The 19,682-nt window shown below is 34.6% G+C and overlaps 1 protein-coding gene across 1 annotated transcript; it reads right to left on the reverse strand.

Annotated features, from left to right (window-relative positions):
* Window positions 1-1,955: 1,955 nt before the first annotated feature.
* Window positions 1,956-18,801, reverse strand: LOC113196518 (albumin-like). The gene is made up of 15 exons (XM_077803531.1): window positions 18,678-18,801; window positions 17,947-18,004; window positions 16,873-17,005; window positions 14,722-14,933; window positions 14,058-14,190; window positions 13,144-13,241; window positions 11,516-11,645; window positions 10,398-10,609; window positions 9,227-9,359; window positions 7,999-8,096; window positions 6,451-6,589; window positions 5,628-5,851; window positions 4,147-4,279; window positions 3,470-3,538; window positions 1,956-2,110 (listed from the first exon to the last, which is right to left on the reverse strand). The coding sequence occupies exons 1-14, from the start codon at window positions 18,754-18,756 to the stop codon at window positions 3,497-3,499; spliced, it is 1,824 nt and encodes a 607-aa protein (XP_077659657.1). The 5' UTR covers window positions 18,757-18,801; the 3' UTR covers window positions 1,956-2,110; window positions 3,470-3,496.
* Between the last annotated feature and the right edge of the window lie 881 nt (window positions 18,802-19,682).

The following is a 19,682-nucleotide window of genomic DNA, read 5'->3' on the forward strand; positions in this document are numbered from 1 at the left end:
CTTTGGACTTGGTTTAGTAACAGTTCTAGGGGGAGAAGAAATGATTTAAAGATCAATTTGGGTTAACTATCAGAATGATGTAGCATTCAGAGAATATCAGCACAGTTAAAACTCAGAGGTAGAAAAGAAATATGTTGATGTTTCAAAAGAAAAGGAAGCACATTTAATGTCTTGTCAAATCCTGCTCAGTCTTTCAAGGCAGTATCTCTGTACATGACAACCTGACCCCAAAACCATTTGAAATAATTTACCTTTTTTAAAAAAAAGCTTTCTTGGAAACTGAGATGAATTTTACGTTTTTGCTACTCATCCCTGATGTCAAGCATTGGGGATCATCGCACCGAGTGGATGAAATATTAAAAATATTCAATTGTCCAGAGACCCCAGACTTCATTCCCCCTTGGGCTCTCTCCTGCTTTGGGAATGATTGCAATGATTTTTTTGGACTGAGGCCAAAGTAGGAGTTGCATAAGAATGGGGGAATGGGAGGGTGGGAGTGCAGAACATAAGGGGAAAAGAAGGGACTTTTTTTTCAACTTGAGCAAGCATTAGACTTAAAATGAAACTACGAAGCACTATTAATTAAGAACAAGTTGTGAAATAGTATACACAATGAAGTATATGGAAAATGACAATCCTCGGGACAGGGAAATGACAACACCCCAAAACTGTCTGACCCAGAGGAAGAGGGAGGAGGAAGGCAATGACTAATCCTCTCCCAGTAAATCCTTTCCCAGTAACAATAAGCCCTGAGGGAGAAAATCAGACTTTCATCCCTTCCAGGGTTCATCCCAAGCATTACCACCAGAATCAAACATCCATCCCTTCCCAACAACAATGGGTCCTGAAGCGTGGAGACAGATGCTGAAACTCTGGGACCTGGACTTTTACCCTTTCCTGTTGCTAATGACCCAGAAAAGGAGAAAAGCAAGTAGTAAAGCTCTGGGAAACAAGGAATTCCAGAGAATTAAGTAGTGACACCAACTTCTGAGATTATTCCAGTGACCATGAGTTTGGGGCTTTTTACAACTTCTTTCCTGACTGTCCAATACATGCTACTTCTTTCTCCAATAATTAAACCACCCTTGTTGTAAACTATAAAACTCAAACCTCTTCTGTAACTGGCGGCCATTTTTCTATGCAGAAAATGAACCCCTCCAGTGCCTCACTGATTGATCCACTAGGGAATAAAGGAAGGTTTGATGACCCCTTTGAGGGCTGCTTCCATCCCTGTGATTTGTGTTTTCATAATGGTGCTAAAATTGTGTTGGTTATTGTTGCTTACACACACTATGAAACCAAGTCTATAAAAATACAAAAAATACAAACTAATATGATTATAAATGACTAAGTATGTAAGCTCCTAGATGAAAGTATGGTGTAAGTAATTACCTCCAGGAACAGGGAAAAGAGGCCCAGTATTGGGTATAACATCTCAACTTCTTTACAAGAAACTGTAAAGACTCTTGCACTTCATCATTTCAGTACAGTTAATCACTCCTATTCATGCCTTCCTCCAGATCACCCAACCCCTTCTTCCAATAATGCTTCTCCAAACTTTTTACACATTTCATGTATTGTCATCCTAAACTGTCTCAAATTTCTCCAAGAATGACTTTTTTAAAAAATTTAATTAGCCACCTTTAAAGTCATCTCCATCCTTTTTTGTCCCTCACTAGTTCTCAGAGAGTCCCAGTAGTGAGGAGGAGCCAGACTGTAAATGCCCTATCCCTGCCACAGGTGTTATTCTTTCATAATGTTAAGAGGCTGTTTTGAATGTTTATAACCCATAACTCAGATGAGAATTAACTTTTCTTTTCATGAAGTAGCCTCTGAGGAACTAGAAGTCCTCTGCTGAAGTGGGGTGAGAGACAGAAAATTGAAACTTTCACAAATCCACAAAATTTTCAGGATGGAAACACACTTTTGGAAAATAACAATCCTGGACCACAATATTCGATTCTTTTCATTTTTTATTAATTTCAACATAGAGCAAAGAGGTCAAACATTTGAAGAAAAGTTGTGTTTCTTAGAGTGTTGATTTTACACCAACAGAAAAGACAAACAGATGGATAAAGTCTTAGTCTCTTTCTCTTCTTCTCTGGTCAGCCTGAAAAACAAAAGGAGAAAAATAGAAGAGCTGTTTGTAAAACGTCATATATTTTTCCAGTCTGCTACAACTAATGCTAAATTGCTTCGATTGTCCTTCTACAATTTCCACCAGCAGAAACAATTTAAACCTTCCAAGGCTTAGCTGGGTTTCCCTTCTGCTGGGCAAGGGCACAGGACACACCAACATGTTGTGAAGTGCCCTCTTCTTCAATGGTTCTGCCAGACTCAAGTCAGAGGCCTCTATCACCACTCCTCAGGGCTATCTAGCACCTACTCTTACCTAAGTCATACCTAAACAAAAAATATCTGCTCAAATTTGGAACCCTAGGAAGAAATTTGTTCCACTTAGGACTGAAACACATCACATTTGGGAATGACCAAATTTTTGGAGATAGAAATTTGCTATTCTTTGGATGCACAAGTAGGTATTATAATATGGTTAAACAACCTGGTTTTACCAATACTTTTTTTTTCAGTGCTATTCTATTTTTTAAATACTGCTGCAAAATATTACACACACAGAAAAAAAAGTAAAACATGTTTATGCTTAGATGTATATGTTTTAAAGTGGGTGTTTTGTCATAAGAAGAGAAATTCTATTAAACTTAATATGTTGACACATTGGAAATTTAGTAGCACATTATTCATTCTATAGCACAAGTTCATATAGAATACATCCCTCATTGAATTATATTTAGGTTGAACCGTGTGAATCCACTGATATTCATTGATATTTTTGATCTGCAAAAATGTTCTTTCATATGGTTCTAACACCTAGAGTCTCTGCTGGTGAGGCATCACTAGGATGACTGTGTACACAGTCACATATGTCAGAAGAGGACAATGGTTAACACTTTCTGGAATTTTGACTCCACCTCTTACTATCTTGGTTGTCCCTTAGATAGATAAATTATGTAACCTATCCTTTTATCTATGTGTCCATGTATTCATCTACAAAATGGGAATAACAAGAATACCCAACTCAGACATTATTTTGATAATTATATAAGTTAATATATATAAAGAGCTAAGAGTATTGATTGGTGTTTGTCTATATGGGTCTTAACAAATGTTTAGTCATCTTTGCTTTTTAATAATAATGATTATATGGGCTGGAGATGTGGCTCAAGCGGTAGCGCGCTTGCCTGGCATGCGTGCGGCCCGGGTTCGATCCTCAGCACCACATACCAACAAAGATGTTGTGTCCGCCGAGAACTAAAAAATAAATATTAAAAATTCTCTCTCTCTCTCTCTCTCTCTCTCTCTCTCTCTCTCTCTCTCTCTCCTCTCTCACTCTCTCTTAAAAAAAATAATAATGATTATAATTTCTTTTTAATAACATAAAGCATATAGTTACCTGAGATGCTTTCGATTGTGATGTTTTTTATGCAAAGGCAGCTTGAGTTGCAGCAACCAATTTGGGGCCCTGAATCCAAAGAAATGACAGATGTTGGGAAAATATTAGCATTATCATAGAATACATAAAATGGCAGGTTCTACCAAAAAAATAGGTGATATACAGTGATTATACCTGCATCACCCCCTTTAATTCACATTAAACTACCAGGATCTCTATAGGGAAGTTCACCAACAATCACCCTCCCCAAGAAAATAAAAATATATCTATTGTCAGGGTATAGGGGTGACTATTAAATGATTTAGATATTTAAATGTCCATTCCCACCTGAACTAACTTGTAAAATTTAGTCAAATGAGAAGATAGCAATTTTGGGGAAAATGTTTAAATTAATGCTTTACTTTACTGACCAAAACATTTTAGGCCTTATAAATATGTCTATCTATTTATACCGATTACAAATTTGGAACAGAAGAGACATTACAAAAATTTAATAGTATGCCACGGTGCAGCAGGAGATAAAACCAAGAACTACTAAACTCATTTTGTAAGACAATTGTTCATAGAATAAGATCTCTGCTCCATGCATCTTTCAAAACCTAAGTCCCTAACCTCTGACCTGACCAAATGCACAAAAATGAAAGTTGGAAATATTAAAATGAAAGCATCTCCAGCACCTCCTCGGAGAAGCAGGCCTCCTTGTCGTCAGCCTTGCAGCACTTTTCTAGAAAAGCTCTGAAATCCCCCATCACGGTTTTCAGTTGATCCATTGTTGCTGTGGGCTTGTGTTTCACCAGCTCAGCAAGTGCTCTGCATTTGAACAGAAAATGAAAGACACAGCAAGAAAAACTTAAGAATATAAGAAATATGAAGGATATAAGAATGGCACCTGACATTATAAACCTTGCAGGGCACTGTGGCGCACACCTGTAATCCCAGCAGCTCAGGAGGTTGAGGCAAGAGGATCACAAAGTCAAAGCCAGCCTCACCAACTTGGGGGAGGCACTTACCAACTCAGCGAGACCATGTCTCTAAATAAAACATAAAATAGAGCTGCGGATGTGGCTCAGTGGCTAAGCACCCCTGGTTCAATCCTCAGTACCAAAACAAACAAAAGATTATAAATCTTGGAGCCAGGCAGTTTGGGGCTTGAGGCCAGGCATGCCATTCTAATTTTAAATGAGATTAATAAAATCCACTTCATAGGGCTGGTGGGAGAATCAGATAATCAGGGCCAATCACTCAGTGTTTTAGAATTTCAGCAGATCTCCAGAAAGTGTATGTTGTGGCATTTGGATATGTTTCAGATTTTATAAGCTATGCCACATTGACTTTTATAGATATTGAAGGGTTTAAAATAACCTCTAAATTTTTAAGACATTAAACATCATTGAAAAATCTTCTTCACTAAGAATCTTTAAAGTTCATCTTTGAAATTTTCCCTATTCAAAGTTAATTATGGGGAGATTATACGGGTTTAAGATTTCAAACAAGTGGGAGGTGGTGTTTCCCTTTCATTGACATCTGAAAAGACAACAGAGACACAGAGTGTGTTATGTGGGAATAATAAGTTTTGAAATATTATTTATAAGTATGGATCATGATTACAGGCCATCAGAGATGACAGCAATTTTCTGATACTAAAGTTCATGCTATGGTCACCTTTTGTAATAGCACTGAGAAGTTAAGCCTCAAAACTCACATTTCTAGATGTTTTCTGTTCCATTGCCATTCTCAAAAGTCACATCACAGGCTTTTCTCTCACCTGTGGGGTCACTCTAGAACCAACTTAAAGTACCATTCATTCCTAGAAATAAATTCCCCTATGATTTCTACAACTAATTTGCCTCTGGATACAAATTCATCAGTTAAATGTTCAGCCTTTTCTCATGGACCTGGCCTATGATCTTATTCTACTGGGGTGTTCATCCACAATATCACTATGAATAGTTTGCAGATAAGAGTCTAATAATATAGTTTTTGCCCCCTAAGGGAAAAAAGCCATTCATTTTATTCTTGACAATTTTATCAACTTAAAAAGGCCAATACTTAAGTACATTACTCTAAGAAGTATAATCAGTACATGAGACAGTTTGCTCCTTTCAATTAATATTCTCTTCATAAGACTACAAACATGTGATAAGGAAATATTGCTCACGTTTGTTTCTTGATTTGTTGCTCAGTCTCTGGAAGTGTGCATATATCTGCATGGAAGGTGAATGTATCAGCATGGAATTCTTTGGGAACATATGTGTCATCAACTGATAGAGCAGAAAAGCATGCCCGCTTGTTCACAAAGGACTCAGAGCAGCATTTGGTGATTCTCTCACTCACTGGATTCTTATCATGCATCACACACACTGTGTTCAGGATTGCAGTCAGCTGAAGAACAGGAAGGAGAGCAGAAATTCAAAAGAGGCAAAATTGAAATTGTCCACGAACACTCCTTTTCCCTCGAACCCAAAGTTGTGACATATTAAACTAGTAACAATAAATCCAAAGTTGACTGAGGCAACAAATGACTATCTTTGAAACTAAGCATAAGGGACTCTTTAACATGACTCTTTTACAAGTAAGTCTAGATGTCTCAATATTCTTAATACTTGAGAAAATAATTCATGAAAATAATTGGAGGTGATATATCCTGACACATGTGTTAGAATAGGAAAGAAGTAGTCTTATACTGGTACATGAAACAGAGACACCTAAAAGTAAAAATTTAGGAAATGCCAAAACACTGAAAACTCGTGGATCCTTTTAAAAAAAACAAGTTATAACTTTCATATTTTAACTAAATTCTACGTTTTATACTCGGGATATAGGTGATCAAGTTCTAACTGCTACTACCATGCACATACACAGATATACCCCTGTTAGTCATGTACACACATTCTAGTCCACTCCTGCCTCTAAAAGTTACTTTTGTCAATTTCATAAGATGAGAATTCAGTATTAAAATTATTATATTTTAAAAGACTCACATAGTCTTCAACACAGGGCATTCTGTGTGATTCAGGAAGCTTACAGCACTTGGTGCCCACTCTTCCTAAGTTTCTTGATGCCTCCACAAGAGTTGGAGTTGACACCTGGGGTGCTTTCTGAGTGTAACGGATTAGAAGTCTGTTTAAAAAAAAAGGGGGGGGGCATGTGTGTTTAGCGAAACAAGAAACTGTCTTTTTCTAATATAGTAGATCAGGCAGAGGAAAATCCATCCAAAATTAACTAATATATCCTAAATAGCCATTCATCAAATTATGTTTGTCTATGTCAAGCACAGTGGTACAGGCCTCTAATCCCAGCTGCTCAGGAAGCTCAGGCAAGAAGATTACTTCAGTAATTTAGTGAGGGCCTAAGCAACTTAGCAAGACTCTACCTAAAAAAAAAAAAAAAAAAAAAAAAAAAAAAAAAAAATTAAAGTAGTAGGGTTGTAACTCAGTGGTAAAGCTCCCGTGTTCATCCCCAGTACCTGCCAACAAAAAATATCTTCATATTCAGGGTGATGGCTGAGTGTGTCAGAAAAAGACTTTGTCCTGACCAATCATTAAACATGGCTTTAAAGCCACCTGCACCATATAATAATGTTAGGATGTTTATCTACCTTCTTATAATCCAGTGACATTAATATACTTAATAATCATTGCATTATTAATATAATTAATAATCATTGCATCTTTGTTTCATTAAATTCTATTGAGAATGTAATATAAATCAGGACTATGATAAATTTAAAATATGTGGGTGAAAAATGGGAGGAAATATCCCTGTCTCAATAGGAATGGTGCAAGGATTAAACTGAAAGTGACATTGACAAGGCAATGAACCAGGCATGTTATCCAGCATGTAAGAATCACTTATAAAGAATCCCAATCACCATGTAAAGTCAATGTATGACTGTAATCTACTCAATGGAAGAATCTATGACTTTTCCTCCATACATAAGGGCCTATTAAATGGGGACATTACTTCAGCATGTCCTTTTGTCTCTATCTTTTCTAGGGAGGGAAATTCCACAGGAAAACAAAGTCATGATCATCAAAGTCTAATGTACCTTCTGAACATCCACTCTTCCCACCGATAGACCAATAGGAATTCAATTTCCCATATTAGCTAAGTCCATATCTTTGGCATGTTTTTGTGTTCAGCTCTTATATTACTTCTTGAACTACTGCTATTCAAGGCCTACTACTTCCTGCTCTGTAAAATGCTGCTAGGGTTCATTTACTCAAAAACTATCCCTTAACCTCCAAGGAACGTACTCAGTTGATAAGTCAACATTTGGCACTAACCCTCCCAGCCTACATACTCCCAGTCTCAAAAGAACATTTTTTAAAACTGTACACAAATAGAGGCCTCTGCATCCCATCGACTATATTTTCTCTACTCTCCAGACTTTCTTGATAAAGAGAGTTTAGAAATATATGTGTATCTTTGCTATTAAAAGTCATATGCTAGGCAGCCTATATATGAAGTATTAAATAATAGCAAATTGGTCAAGGAAAAAAAATCAGCGAATAAATAAAACTACTTACGCATTTTGGAATTTATATTCCCCAAGCTGCTCATAGAGATCACAGTTTTGCTTGACTACATTCTGAGGCTCAGTCACAAGAGGCTCAAATTCCTCAAACTGGAACATAAAAGACTCCATTTATATATCCTTCTGAGGACCAGCTACTGGTCACTTTTTACCCCTTCCTTCTTTCTTCCCAAAACCACATGAGTAGATGTTCAGTGCCACATCTGTCACATCACATCAAATTGTTTCTCTTATTTGACAAGACTGTATAGTGCACGTAGTTAAGAATCTTCAGCCTCAGAGATCAGTGGCTGACTTTGGAGCCAGGCCACCTGACTCATTTTCCAGTGGTGCAGCTTTAGTTACCAGTTCTGAGATTCAGAATCCTCATCTTCACAATAGAGGTAAAAATAGTGCTTACCACCCAGAATTGCTCTGGGAATCAACTAAGCTAATGAAATTAAAATAGCACCTAGTCCATAGTAAAAGGCCGATAAATGTTGGTCCTGAGTATTATTACTATTATCATCATCATCATCATCATCATCATTATTACTATTACTATTACTATTATTATTAGGCCATCTCTCCAGTTGGATCCTCAGCTCTCTGAGGAATGTTGCTCTTAGCATCAGTTGCAGGACGGTGCCTGGCATACAGCAGCTTCTTGGTAGAGGAAAGAAAGTATTTCTCTGATTCTATAACAGTTTGGAAACCTTTAATATATACTAGTAGGCACCCTAAAATCCTCCAGAACAGGTGTATTCTAACTTACCATCTTGTAAAACAATTCCTAAACCTTCTCAAAAAGATTTTAAAATATTCTAAAGAAATAAGTTTCATAACCTCCCTAAAGATATTACCTCCAGTACTTGATATAATCTTGGGTCAGGTTAACTTTCTTTGTATCTAAGTTAAATCTCTTTTAATTGACATTTAAATTTACCTGATCTTATTTAGTTCTCAGGAATATGGAAAACAAAGAAAGGATGGCCAAGATTTTGTGAAATTAGAGATTACGAACTTCATAGCTTTCTTTTCTAGACCAACTGTTCTAAAATTTATTAACCATTCTATATAAGGCTATTTTTCCCTAAGATGTTTAAGAGCACAGAACTGAATCCATCTCAAGAAAAGATCTAAAAATTGTACTGTGTATCATTTCAGTCTTGTATTGTTTTTCTTTCTCATTATTAGAATCAGCAAAGAGCTGTATTCTTCTTTCCCTGCAGGACACCTACCACTTTGCCATAGCATGCAGGAGGATCAGCTTCAGCACAGCACTTCTCCAGTTTGGCTTCATAAACCTTGGCAATTCTCAGCAGCAAAAGGGAACCATACTCAGGGTGCCTTCTTGAATATTCATTCAAAAACCTAAATAAGAGGAATATAGATTTAGTTGTACCAACGAGCAAGAATGTGTACATAAATAACTCCAAGTGTAACTAAAATTCCCAGGGTCTGAATTTGACTAAACCCCATGTAGTGAAGTTTACTGGCAAAGGACTTGGGGTTCTTCCTGTGCTCGATTTCTGGTTCTGCCATTTATTTTACTCTATTACATTAGGCAACATATAAAGACTAGTTTCCTCCTCTGTAGATTGGGAATGATAATAATACTCATCTCATATATTGGGTTATGAGAAATACATGACACAATGTGTGCAAAACATATATTGCCTGACACATCTTAAAAATGTCAGGAATTGTACCTGTTATTATTATGTATGTGTAATTTTATTTGGATTACATCTAAAAAGCATTTCACTAGACAGAGATTTATTCTTAATTTTTTCCTCTTCATATGACAGAAATCTTATACAATACATCATTTTATTAAATATTATTTAGGTGCAGAAAAAAATACTGTAATCCAACTATAAAAAACGTAAAGCTGGTCATCATTCTTGTTGATCATATATAATCATTTGTTATTTAGCTGCTTTATCATACTACTGAGCTTTTGGTCTTTTCATTCAGATACGAAACACCTATTGTCAAATTCTATACTTTTTCTATACATATTTGATGCCAACATACAGATGGATAAAGATGATAGGCAATATATGTTCACATATATTTTATATATTTTAAAAATACCTGTTTAATAATAATTAAGCAAATAAATGTTATATACATAATTTGTATACATACAGATATTTCTAGAGATATTCCCAGAGATATCCTAAGGATTAATAAACATTGAGCTTTTACCATGAATATATACTGAATGGCAATGTTTGAAATTAATTAATTGTTTTAACCTTTAAAGACTGGGAGACAATGGGTTGAAAAAGCATCCTGGGTAACATGGAAACTGTAGTAACTCCAAAGGAAACCCTAGCATATCTTCCTAGATCATGATCTTGCTAAATCAAGCACTATGAAAGGGTAATTTCTTATCTAACTTACGTGCCCAAGAAGATATCTTTTGCCTCAGCATAGTTTTTGCAAACATCTTTATCCTCAGCATAAGTGGCTGTTAGTGCTGATAAGTCAGTAAGCTTGTCATCTTCCACCTCAACGAGGCAGTGATTTTTTTCCAACGGGGGCTTAGCACAACATTCCCCCACTTTCTTGGAGATTGTGTCTTGATTATCACAAATGTAATTGGAAAGAGTTACCTGTGAGGAGGTCAACAATTGTTCAACATAAATTGGCATTGCTACACTTTCTCTCCAGACCATTATGATGTTGCAGAACAGGTTCACTATATTCCAAGGCCGTTCATTCACAACCAATGTGGCTTCAATGAACACATATCCTCAGTCAGTGCTTCTGAGCCTGGAGCCTCTTAACTACTAAAACATATGCACTTGATCACAAAAGACAAGGTAGGAACCGTTGTCATTTATTTGTTTATTATAATTAATTAATCTCAGCTACTTATTAATTTCATATTTCCACTGTTGAGGAATTTAAGTTTTTTAAATTAAGATCCCATGCTATTTTTTTCAAATATTGCCCTCAAATTCATTTTGAAACCAAATAACTAAGTAAAGATTTTAACAAATGAGTCAAGATCACAGTCATGGGTCTTATTTATATTTGTGTGTGTGTGTGTGTGTGTGTGTGTGTGTGTGTGTATATATATATATATATATATATATATTATCTTAAATTTCCAGGAAGTGTCATGATAGCTCAGGATTCTGATATATGGTCATTATTTTTGATCTTTGAAAAAAGGGAGACAACACTACAAATTTGGGGAAAGAGATTATATTTGGGAAAACACTTAATGAAAGGAGACAACATAAAGGGGAAAAATGCTTCATTTCCAAAGGTCTCTTGAGATAATAGCCCTTCTTCAAACCCACTTTTCCCCAAAAAATATCTTAGCACTGACTTGCAGCTGTCCTCATTCAGTTTCAGCCTAGATTCTCAGAGTACGACTGAAAGAGGTTACAAATAGGTGAAAAACTTTTTCAGGTGATTTAGTAACTGACAATTGTCCTAGTTATGCTAAGTACGTTTATTCTACCAACTTAAGCATGTAAGCTACAAAAGGAAAATTAATGGCTCTTTACCCTGTCATGTACATCTTCAAGCAGATCACCATCACAGGATTCCTTGTTCATTTTTGTAATATCTGTTGCCATCTTGGTAATTTCTGTAAATTCAGCATGGGTAAATTGCCGGCTTAGACGAGCTACTAACCTTTAAAAAAAAATCCCCCCATCAATACATTATAATCAGGCAATAACTGATGTGAAATTCCTATGAAAACTCCACTTATAACAAAGAATTCAAGACAGACTAACACAGAATTATTTTTTTTAAGTCATTGGTTATTTTAATGTTAGAGCTGAACCAAATGGTCATCTTTTTGCCTATTTTCTTAAAATTATCCATTGTATAAGTGTGTGATGAATGGAAAGCTGATGATTCATAAAATCAGCAATCAAAGAGGAATGCTGAAAGGGGAAACAGTATGAGGAGCATCAGGTATGGAGTCCTGATCTGTCTTCCTAATGTGACTTCATATCTTCTTAGCAGTAAAATCCTAGGCAAGTTACTTAACTTCTCTGAACTTTAGCCTTCTCAGTGTCACAACATCATGCTAAATGGAAGGACTATTTTGAAGAATAAATTATACAATGCATGTGAAAATATTTTATAATCTGGGAAGTATCACACAAACTCCAGTTGCCTTTTTCATTTATTTTTTTTCCTTCCTGCCTGACTACTAAAGTTCTTCAAGAAAATTAATTTCATAACATCTACATAATGAGGGAGTTTTTATTAAGCATACTTTTACAATAAATTGATCCAGCACAGCCTCTAAATTCTATGACAGGATATAAAAGGCTAATGTCATCATTCTTCCCAAAATCCTTTTAGGACTGTCTAAATGCTGTAAGAAGACTTCTTTCTCAGAACCAGTCATTGCCTGCATAAAGTGTATTTTTTTAAATTAGAGGTATTTTGTTTATCAATTTTGTTTTGTTTTATGGTTTTTATGGTAGGAATGATAGGCAAAGATAATTCAATTGAGAGTCTCTAGAGAGCATGCATAATAGCTACTATTTTAATTTTAACTTCTATTAATTACATTGATTCATTGTTGACTGACAGGTAAAGGATTGGAAGGGCAGGTAATATTTTCCTTAGTTCAGATACTGAAGAATGTTCACAGAATCAACTAAATACTATACAAACAGAGACACAGGCAAAAACACGAGATTGAGAATAGAGTTGGAGCTATGTGAAAACTACAAGTAGTAACTGTGGCTTAATTGTGACTGAATTTCATTATCGGGACATAACAAGAGGAGTAGACACCTTCAGGTCATTGTGGGAAAGAATAAAATTAAATAAAAGATACTGACTAGAGTTCTGTAAAAGAAATAGATGATTAGTGTAAGATTCCTATTCTACATAAACAAGTAGAATTTATGTGATTTCTTTTTAGGACAAAAATGATTATGTATTCCAAATTCTTTAACAACTTAGAAAAATAAGACAAACAATGTCAACTTCTTACTCATTTTCTGGATTTCAACTCTATTAACTCTCTACCTTTTAGATAACAATGACAACAAAATATATCTGTAAGGATTGGGAGAAATGACACATAAATATATGGTTTTGTCAATGGAACCATTATCATTTTTACATTTTTAAAAAGATACAAGTTGTGTTAAAAAATATTTACCATGCTTTGAGAGCTCTTTCACCGAATTTCTCAAGAATGCTACACTTGAGTCTATCCTTGGCAGAATAAAACTTTGTTTTCATCCTCAAATTCTCAATCTACAGAAAGAAAGCAAATTAAAATATATATATATATATATATATATATAGAGAGAGAGAGAGAGAGAGAGAGAGAGAGAAAATAAAACTTCTGTATAAAATACCACTTCATAAGCCCAGATGAGACTATGCCACATTCATTCTACATTCCCAAGTACTCCCTTTGGGAAATAATTATTTTACTATGTAAGAGGAAAAATTAGTCTGGTAAAAACAGAGGACTCTATGTAGTTAAAACCAGCATGGACACATTGCCAGAGAAAAGGCTTCTGAAAAAAAAAGTGTACACTAATTCCCAGGTACATATAATTTAGCTGAGTTCTTAATTTTATTTATAATCCGTGTAAGTTCCTCCTCTACAACATCAACAAACTCCCCAGAGAACAGAATGAGACACACAATAAATACTTAGGGAAGGAATAAATGAGCTCTTGATTCTAGTTGCACTAATATTCTAGACTTTGAATTCTCTCTCCAACAAAAAGTCTCTTAGGAAAAAAAACCAAAACACTGTGGGCCCTTGCTGTGCAATTACACTTCATTATAGAGATCCTCAGAATAATGAGGGGCAGGACATTTAACTATGTGCACAGTGATTCCCTCCATCAGATCAGCAATGGTAAAGCTCAGAAGGAGGATGGAAGCCTAGGAGAAGCCTTCAAAGAGAACAAAACTTCTTGGGGGAACATAAGAGTAAGGAAGGCTGTTTGGAACGTGTAGGGAACTTTCCTCAGGCGATTAAGCTTTTCTAAATCTAGCCACAAGATGTTCAAAATCTGAGGTGGCACTATGAACTGGTTCTTTGGGGGGGAGTACCTTTGGTGTCAGGCATTCTCCTTTGTCAGCAGCTTGACAGCATTCTGTCAGATAGCTCTTATACTTTTCAGCCAAGTAAATGAGTCCTGCGCCACCGAGGTAAGGTTGTCTTCTGGCAGCTTCATATAAAAAACTATTTAAAAAAAAGATAACAAGAAATCATTTTTCCATACCACATAACATTACAAAAACAATTACAATCAACATTCTTCCAAGAGCCTCCAAAAACCCAAAGACAGGTCATTTACCATTAAAGCTTAATGTTTGCCTCATTGTCTTGTCTTAGTCATTCTTTAAATCATTGAAAAGAGAGGTTGAATGTGTGAAGTTTGTGTGTGTGAATCACATATATATGGTCAAAAGGAGTGATCTAATATTGCTGACTAAAATGAAATCAATTCTGAGAATAACTATGTTTTTCAGAATCTTATCAAACATGCATGTTTCAACATTTCATATGGATCATACCCTGTTTCAAGATCAAAGAACTTTGATCATATTTTTCGTTGTGTAGAATTTTGTGCTATGAAATATTATTCCTTTAAAACTCATCCTTAGAGCAAAACTTCCAAGTCAATGTTGGAAATGGTGTGTGGTATGGTCTTTATTATAATGAGTATTGACTTATTCCTTAATTTTAAACTTTGAAACATAGATTACTTACTGTCCCAAAGCCTTCTTATCATTTTCTTCAAAGGAGGTGCACAAAGCCTCAGGATGTTTTAGGTCAAGTGCAGGGAGGTTAGGCATTTCTTCTTTGTGCTTTACGAGGCAATGGAATCTCTCAGCATCTTGTTTAGCACAGCAGTCAGCCATATCACCATAGGTATCACGAAGATTGGCAATTGAGCATGTTTTCTCTCCAAAGATAGTGTCCTAAATGAAAGAGAACACTCTTCATTTTTCTGGGAAGGACTTTATTTTCTTTATTGCCAAAAAACAGCATAAAAATTTAACATACTGTTAAAGCTTGGTGAAGAAATCATCTATATTGCACATATGTATGGTATATCATATATTGAAACATCCCAGGGGACCCCATGCATATGTTTTATGTATGAGGTAGAACATAAATTTAAATATGAAAAATTTTTTAATTAAATACAAAATTTTAAACCTATCAAAAAAGGAAATTGTATAAGAAATTACTTCCTCCATTAAATAAATCCCCTTGATTTGGCTACCTCTGTGAAATTGTCATAACAATCAACTGCCACAATATTACTTATGATGAATAAAACTGAAGGACAAAAAGAGAGTTGATGGCCCTAAGGAATGTTACCTTTCTCTGCTTCTTACCCATCACTAGGGAAAGTAGCCTATAGTGCAGCAGGTGAATTCATCTTAGGGAGGAAATACTCTGATACTTTAATACTTTCTCATTTAATCTGCTTCTTTTTGAGAGACTCAACTTTTAAGTAGATAGCATATACAAGTTGAGGAGTAACATAAATCTACTACATATTATTACTGCATTAAAATATAGAATTTTTTCATTCTAGAAATATTTCTCTCAAAGTATTTCACTCATTGAGTAAATCCTTTTTTCCCTCATTCATTGTTATAAGTAAATATAACCATATGGAAAATTCACTGGTCTAGACAGAATTTATTATTTTTTTAAATGCACTTTTAAAAATTCATATGTAGAACTAAAAAATTGGGGGAAGTAAAATTACTTATTCTTAAACAATGAGAGATGCATCCAGAGAGAAACAAGAAGAGGAAAGGGTCCACTGACAATATGAACCTTGTCCCTAAAGAGGCATATATAGATTGAGTGGTGAAAGAAACATAGACCTCTTATTTTGAAGATGTATTTGGAAATAGCAAATATTCAAGTTCTTCAAAAGGATTTTTAAGTACATTTTTTAATTTTATGTAAAAACATTAATAACCCTAAAATGATGAATAAATAACTATAACTATTATTTTGCCCATAGCATAGAAATCAGTTGGTGCTTTCTAGAAGTAAAAATCATGCTATTACCTCAAAGAGATATTAGACTCTTGTATTCAGTTGGGTATTATTTACATTATTTAGTCAAGGTATGGGAATAACTGAAGTGTCCATCAACGGATAATAAATGGATAAAGAAAATGTGGATGCATAAATAAAATGTAGTATCTCTATACAAGGGAATACCATTCATCCTTTAAAGGAAGGAAATTCTACAATTGGCACTAATGCAGATGATCTTTGATGACATTGTGCTAAGTGCAATAAACCAATCACAGACATACAAAGATGGATGATTCCTTTAATATGAGGTATCTGAAATAGTCAAATTCACAGAATCAAAGAATAAAAAGATGGCTGCCAAGAGCTAGGAAAAGGAGGGAATGGGGAGTGACTAATCAAATGGCATGATTTCACTTAAACAAGATGAATAAACTGTAACAATCATCACAAATAACATATTTCACACATAAACTTTTAAGAGGATAGAACTCCTGTCAAGTGTTCCAACCCCAATAAAATAAAGCTAATAAATACACAAAGATACATTATAACTATTAGCCTCTATAAAAAGAAACCAAACTTCTTGAAAACAGATTGTTACAAATCACAAATTGTCATTTAAATACACAGTGACTATCAGTGTGTTTTCTCAATGAAAAAATCTTGTTAAAACTGTGGGCATACCCACAATATCTGTGTCCATGAATAAACAGTGAATGACTTATCAGTCCATATGAAACTTTTGAGTGTAGCTTACAAATTCAGACACTTAATAATAATGTTTTAAAAGAATCTTTCCTTTGAAATACTCATAATAAAGAAAAAGAAAGAATCCTCAAAATCAGAACTTACAAGTGGTTTGTTACAATCTGCCCCTGAATCATCAGCAGCACATGCTTTTGCCAAGTCAGTCACTTCAGTTGTGAATTTTGCAAGGTCATCATATGAGGTCTTTTGGAGATACTCAGAAAAGGTAACAAGTACCCTAAAACAAAAAAACACAGAAACATGTAGCACTTTAAAACTTTAACATAAAACAGCTTGCTATACTAGAGAGCAAATCACTTATGTGTCTACAATCTATGTTTCTATATCTTTCTTATAGTTAACCAGAAAGCCTATTCATATGAGGTATTATCTGAGACCTAATCAGGCACATGTGGCTTCCTAGGTAGGGAGGATAGTATTTCAGCCATGTCCTAAAGTGTATGGGTTCATGTCAGTAGAGACACATACATAGGGCAAACTAGAAAACTGTATACCAAATAGTTATACTTGTTGAGACTCGGCTTTGCATAAATCCTTTGAGTTATTTAAAATGAAAAATAAAACCCACATACCTCATTTAATTGGGCTGTAGGATTGTAATGACCTTTAAAAAACAGGCTATTTTCTAAATTTTTACTAGATTAAAAAAATATTAAAATGTTTCCAAGAAACCCCAGAACAATTTGGTATGTAAAGGGAATTTACTAAGTGAGCTGCCAAAGGAACCATGCATTAGTCTTCCCATCACTGTTCCAGAGTTTCTGGGTAGTATGAGAAGTCCAGATTTTAACTGTTCAATACAGTAGCCATTAAACACATGTGACTATATTTTTAAAATACTTACATTTAACTAAAATTCTATTTAAGTTTAAATCAATTAAAATTTACATACTTAAATGCAATTTAACTAAACTTTAATACAATTTTGACATTTTATTCCTCCATTACACTTGCCATATTTAAAGTACTCAACAGCCACGTGTGGCCAGTGGCTACCACATTAGACAGATACAGAATATTTCCATCAGTGCTGAAAATTCTATGGAGCTGCAATGCTATGGAATCTGGACCCTGTTGATAGGAGAATATAACACCTTTAGTGTATTAACCAATGTGAATCAGAAACATTAAATTTGACTCTTCCATATTTTAACTTACAGGGCTTTGAAATGTGGCTCTCCCAATTCTTTAAACCGATCAATAATCTCACTTTTGCCTAGGGGAAAAGGAGAGAAAAAAAACACAATATGTGTTTAAATATTAAGTGAAACAATGAATTAGATTCTACCATTTCTTTTCATTGAACTTAGATTATTCATTGCTTCAAAATATTGGATTCTGATTATTGCAGAAAGTCTTAGGATGATGAAGTATATATTCTTTATTTACAGAAGAATTATTCAATCAGTAAGAATATTATTTTAAATATTAATAAATTTATTTTCTAACGTGGGTAGGAGCTAATGCTCTTATAGTGCCTGTGAACAGCAACTGAGAAGAAAATCTAAAAGTAAATACAAATGGAAATCCTACTTATATTATTAATAATACAAGAGTTTTTCTGTTCTACATAGAGCAAGGTCCATTAGGTAGGCCTTGGAGATAGTGGTGAATCCTATCTTCTTCTCTGTTCTATGAAGTTTAAGTCACTCTGCTTGGCATTTCTTTATAGAGAAAAGAAATTACTTTCACTAAGTAATTCTCACCATGTTGTTTCTACTTAAGATATTCGAACCACATTAATTAAATAACCACATAAGCATTCACAAAAACAAAAGAACATCACATTCTAGATATAAATGTTAAAAGGAAACTTAATTCAGTATGCAGGGCTTACTGAAACTTTTCCTAGGGAAAAAAGTTGTACAAAGGAAAAAATGAATTCTTACCTGCTTCTCGACGAAACACACCCCTGGAATAAGCAGAGCTGAAGAGAAAGAGAAGGGAAATAAAGGTTACCCACTTCATTGTGCCAAAGGCTTGTGGGGTTGATAGAAAAGGTAGGATGAATGCAGGGAAATTAGCCCTAATATACTTCTTTAGCCAATAATTGTAGATTATTAACTAGATTCATCTTTGTATTTCATTGGCTCCCAACTGATTACAAAATCATAAGATTCTTGCCAAAAAAAATTGTTTGACTAGATCCCTTGCATATGTTTGCCATCTGGAACTGTTTTCTCCATGACACTTTGTCAATTTATTAAAGTTATGTAAAACACCTTATCAAATTTTACATAACAGTTTAAACGATTTGTACCTATTATTCATTACCATGTTCTTTATCTGCTATTTCCCATTTGAACATTTTGGTTTGTGATGTTTGCAAAAATGCAACCAACCCAATGATTCTCCTTGGAAATAAGACATATTAAATAAAAGTTAAGATCCAAATTGCATCTACTACTATTAATTCCAAGTATGATTTTTATCTAAAAGTAATGAAATATTTATATGCACAGACATCTTATAGGGCTTCTATTTCTTTTTGAAACCATCTGAAAAAAAGTCTTATTTTTGCCTCAAACACAAACTAGGAGAAAAGCATAGAAACAATAACAACTAAAATAGATATTAATAAGTTCAATGTTTCCATCCTAGCTATGGCCTAAAAAAACAAGCCTAAACTAAATAACCTAACTAAATAACTGAGTCAGTCAAAATGCCCCTGACACATACAGGTACAGAAAATAATAAGAATACTCAAGAGACACTTTATAATGAAAGAAATATATTTTCTATGACCTTACTTTAAATAGTTATGCACAGAAGAGCCTAGAATAGATGAGAGAGACCAAGGAGTTTTTATTGATTTGTTTCTGTTTTTGTCTTTGTTTCAGTGACTCAAAGGAGTTCTGAAAGGCAATACCAGCCTGGTCTTTCAGGCCAAAAAT

The sequence above is a fragment of the Urocitellus parryii genome, chromosome 10 (genome assembly GCF_045843805.1).
Source record: "Urocitellus parryii isolate mUroPar1 chromosome 10, mUroPar1.hap1, whole genome shotgun sequence".
Taxonomy (NCBI): Eukaryota; Metazoa; Chordata; class Mammalia; order Rodentia; family Sciuridae; genus Urocitellus; species Urocitellus parryii.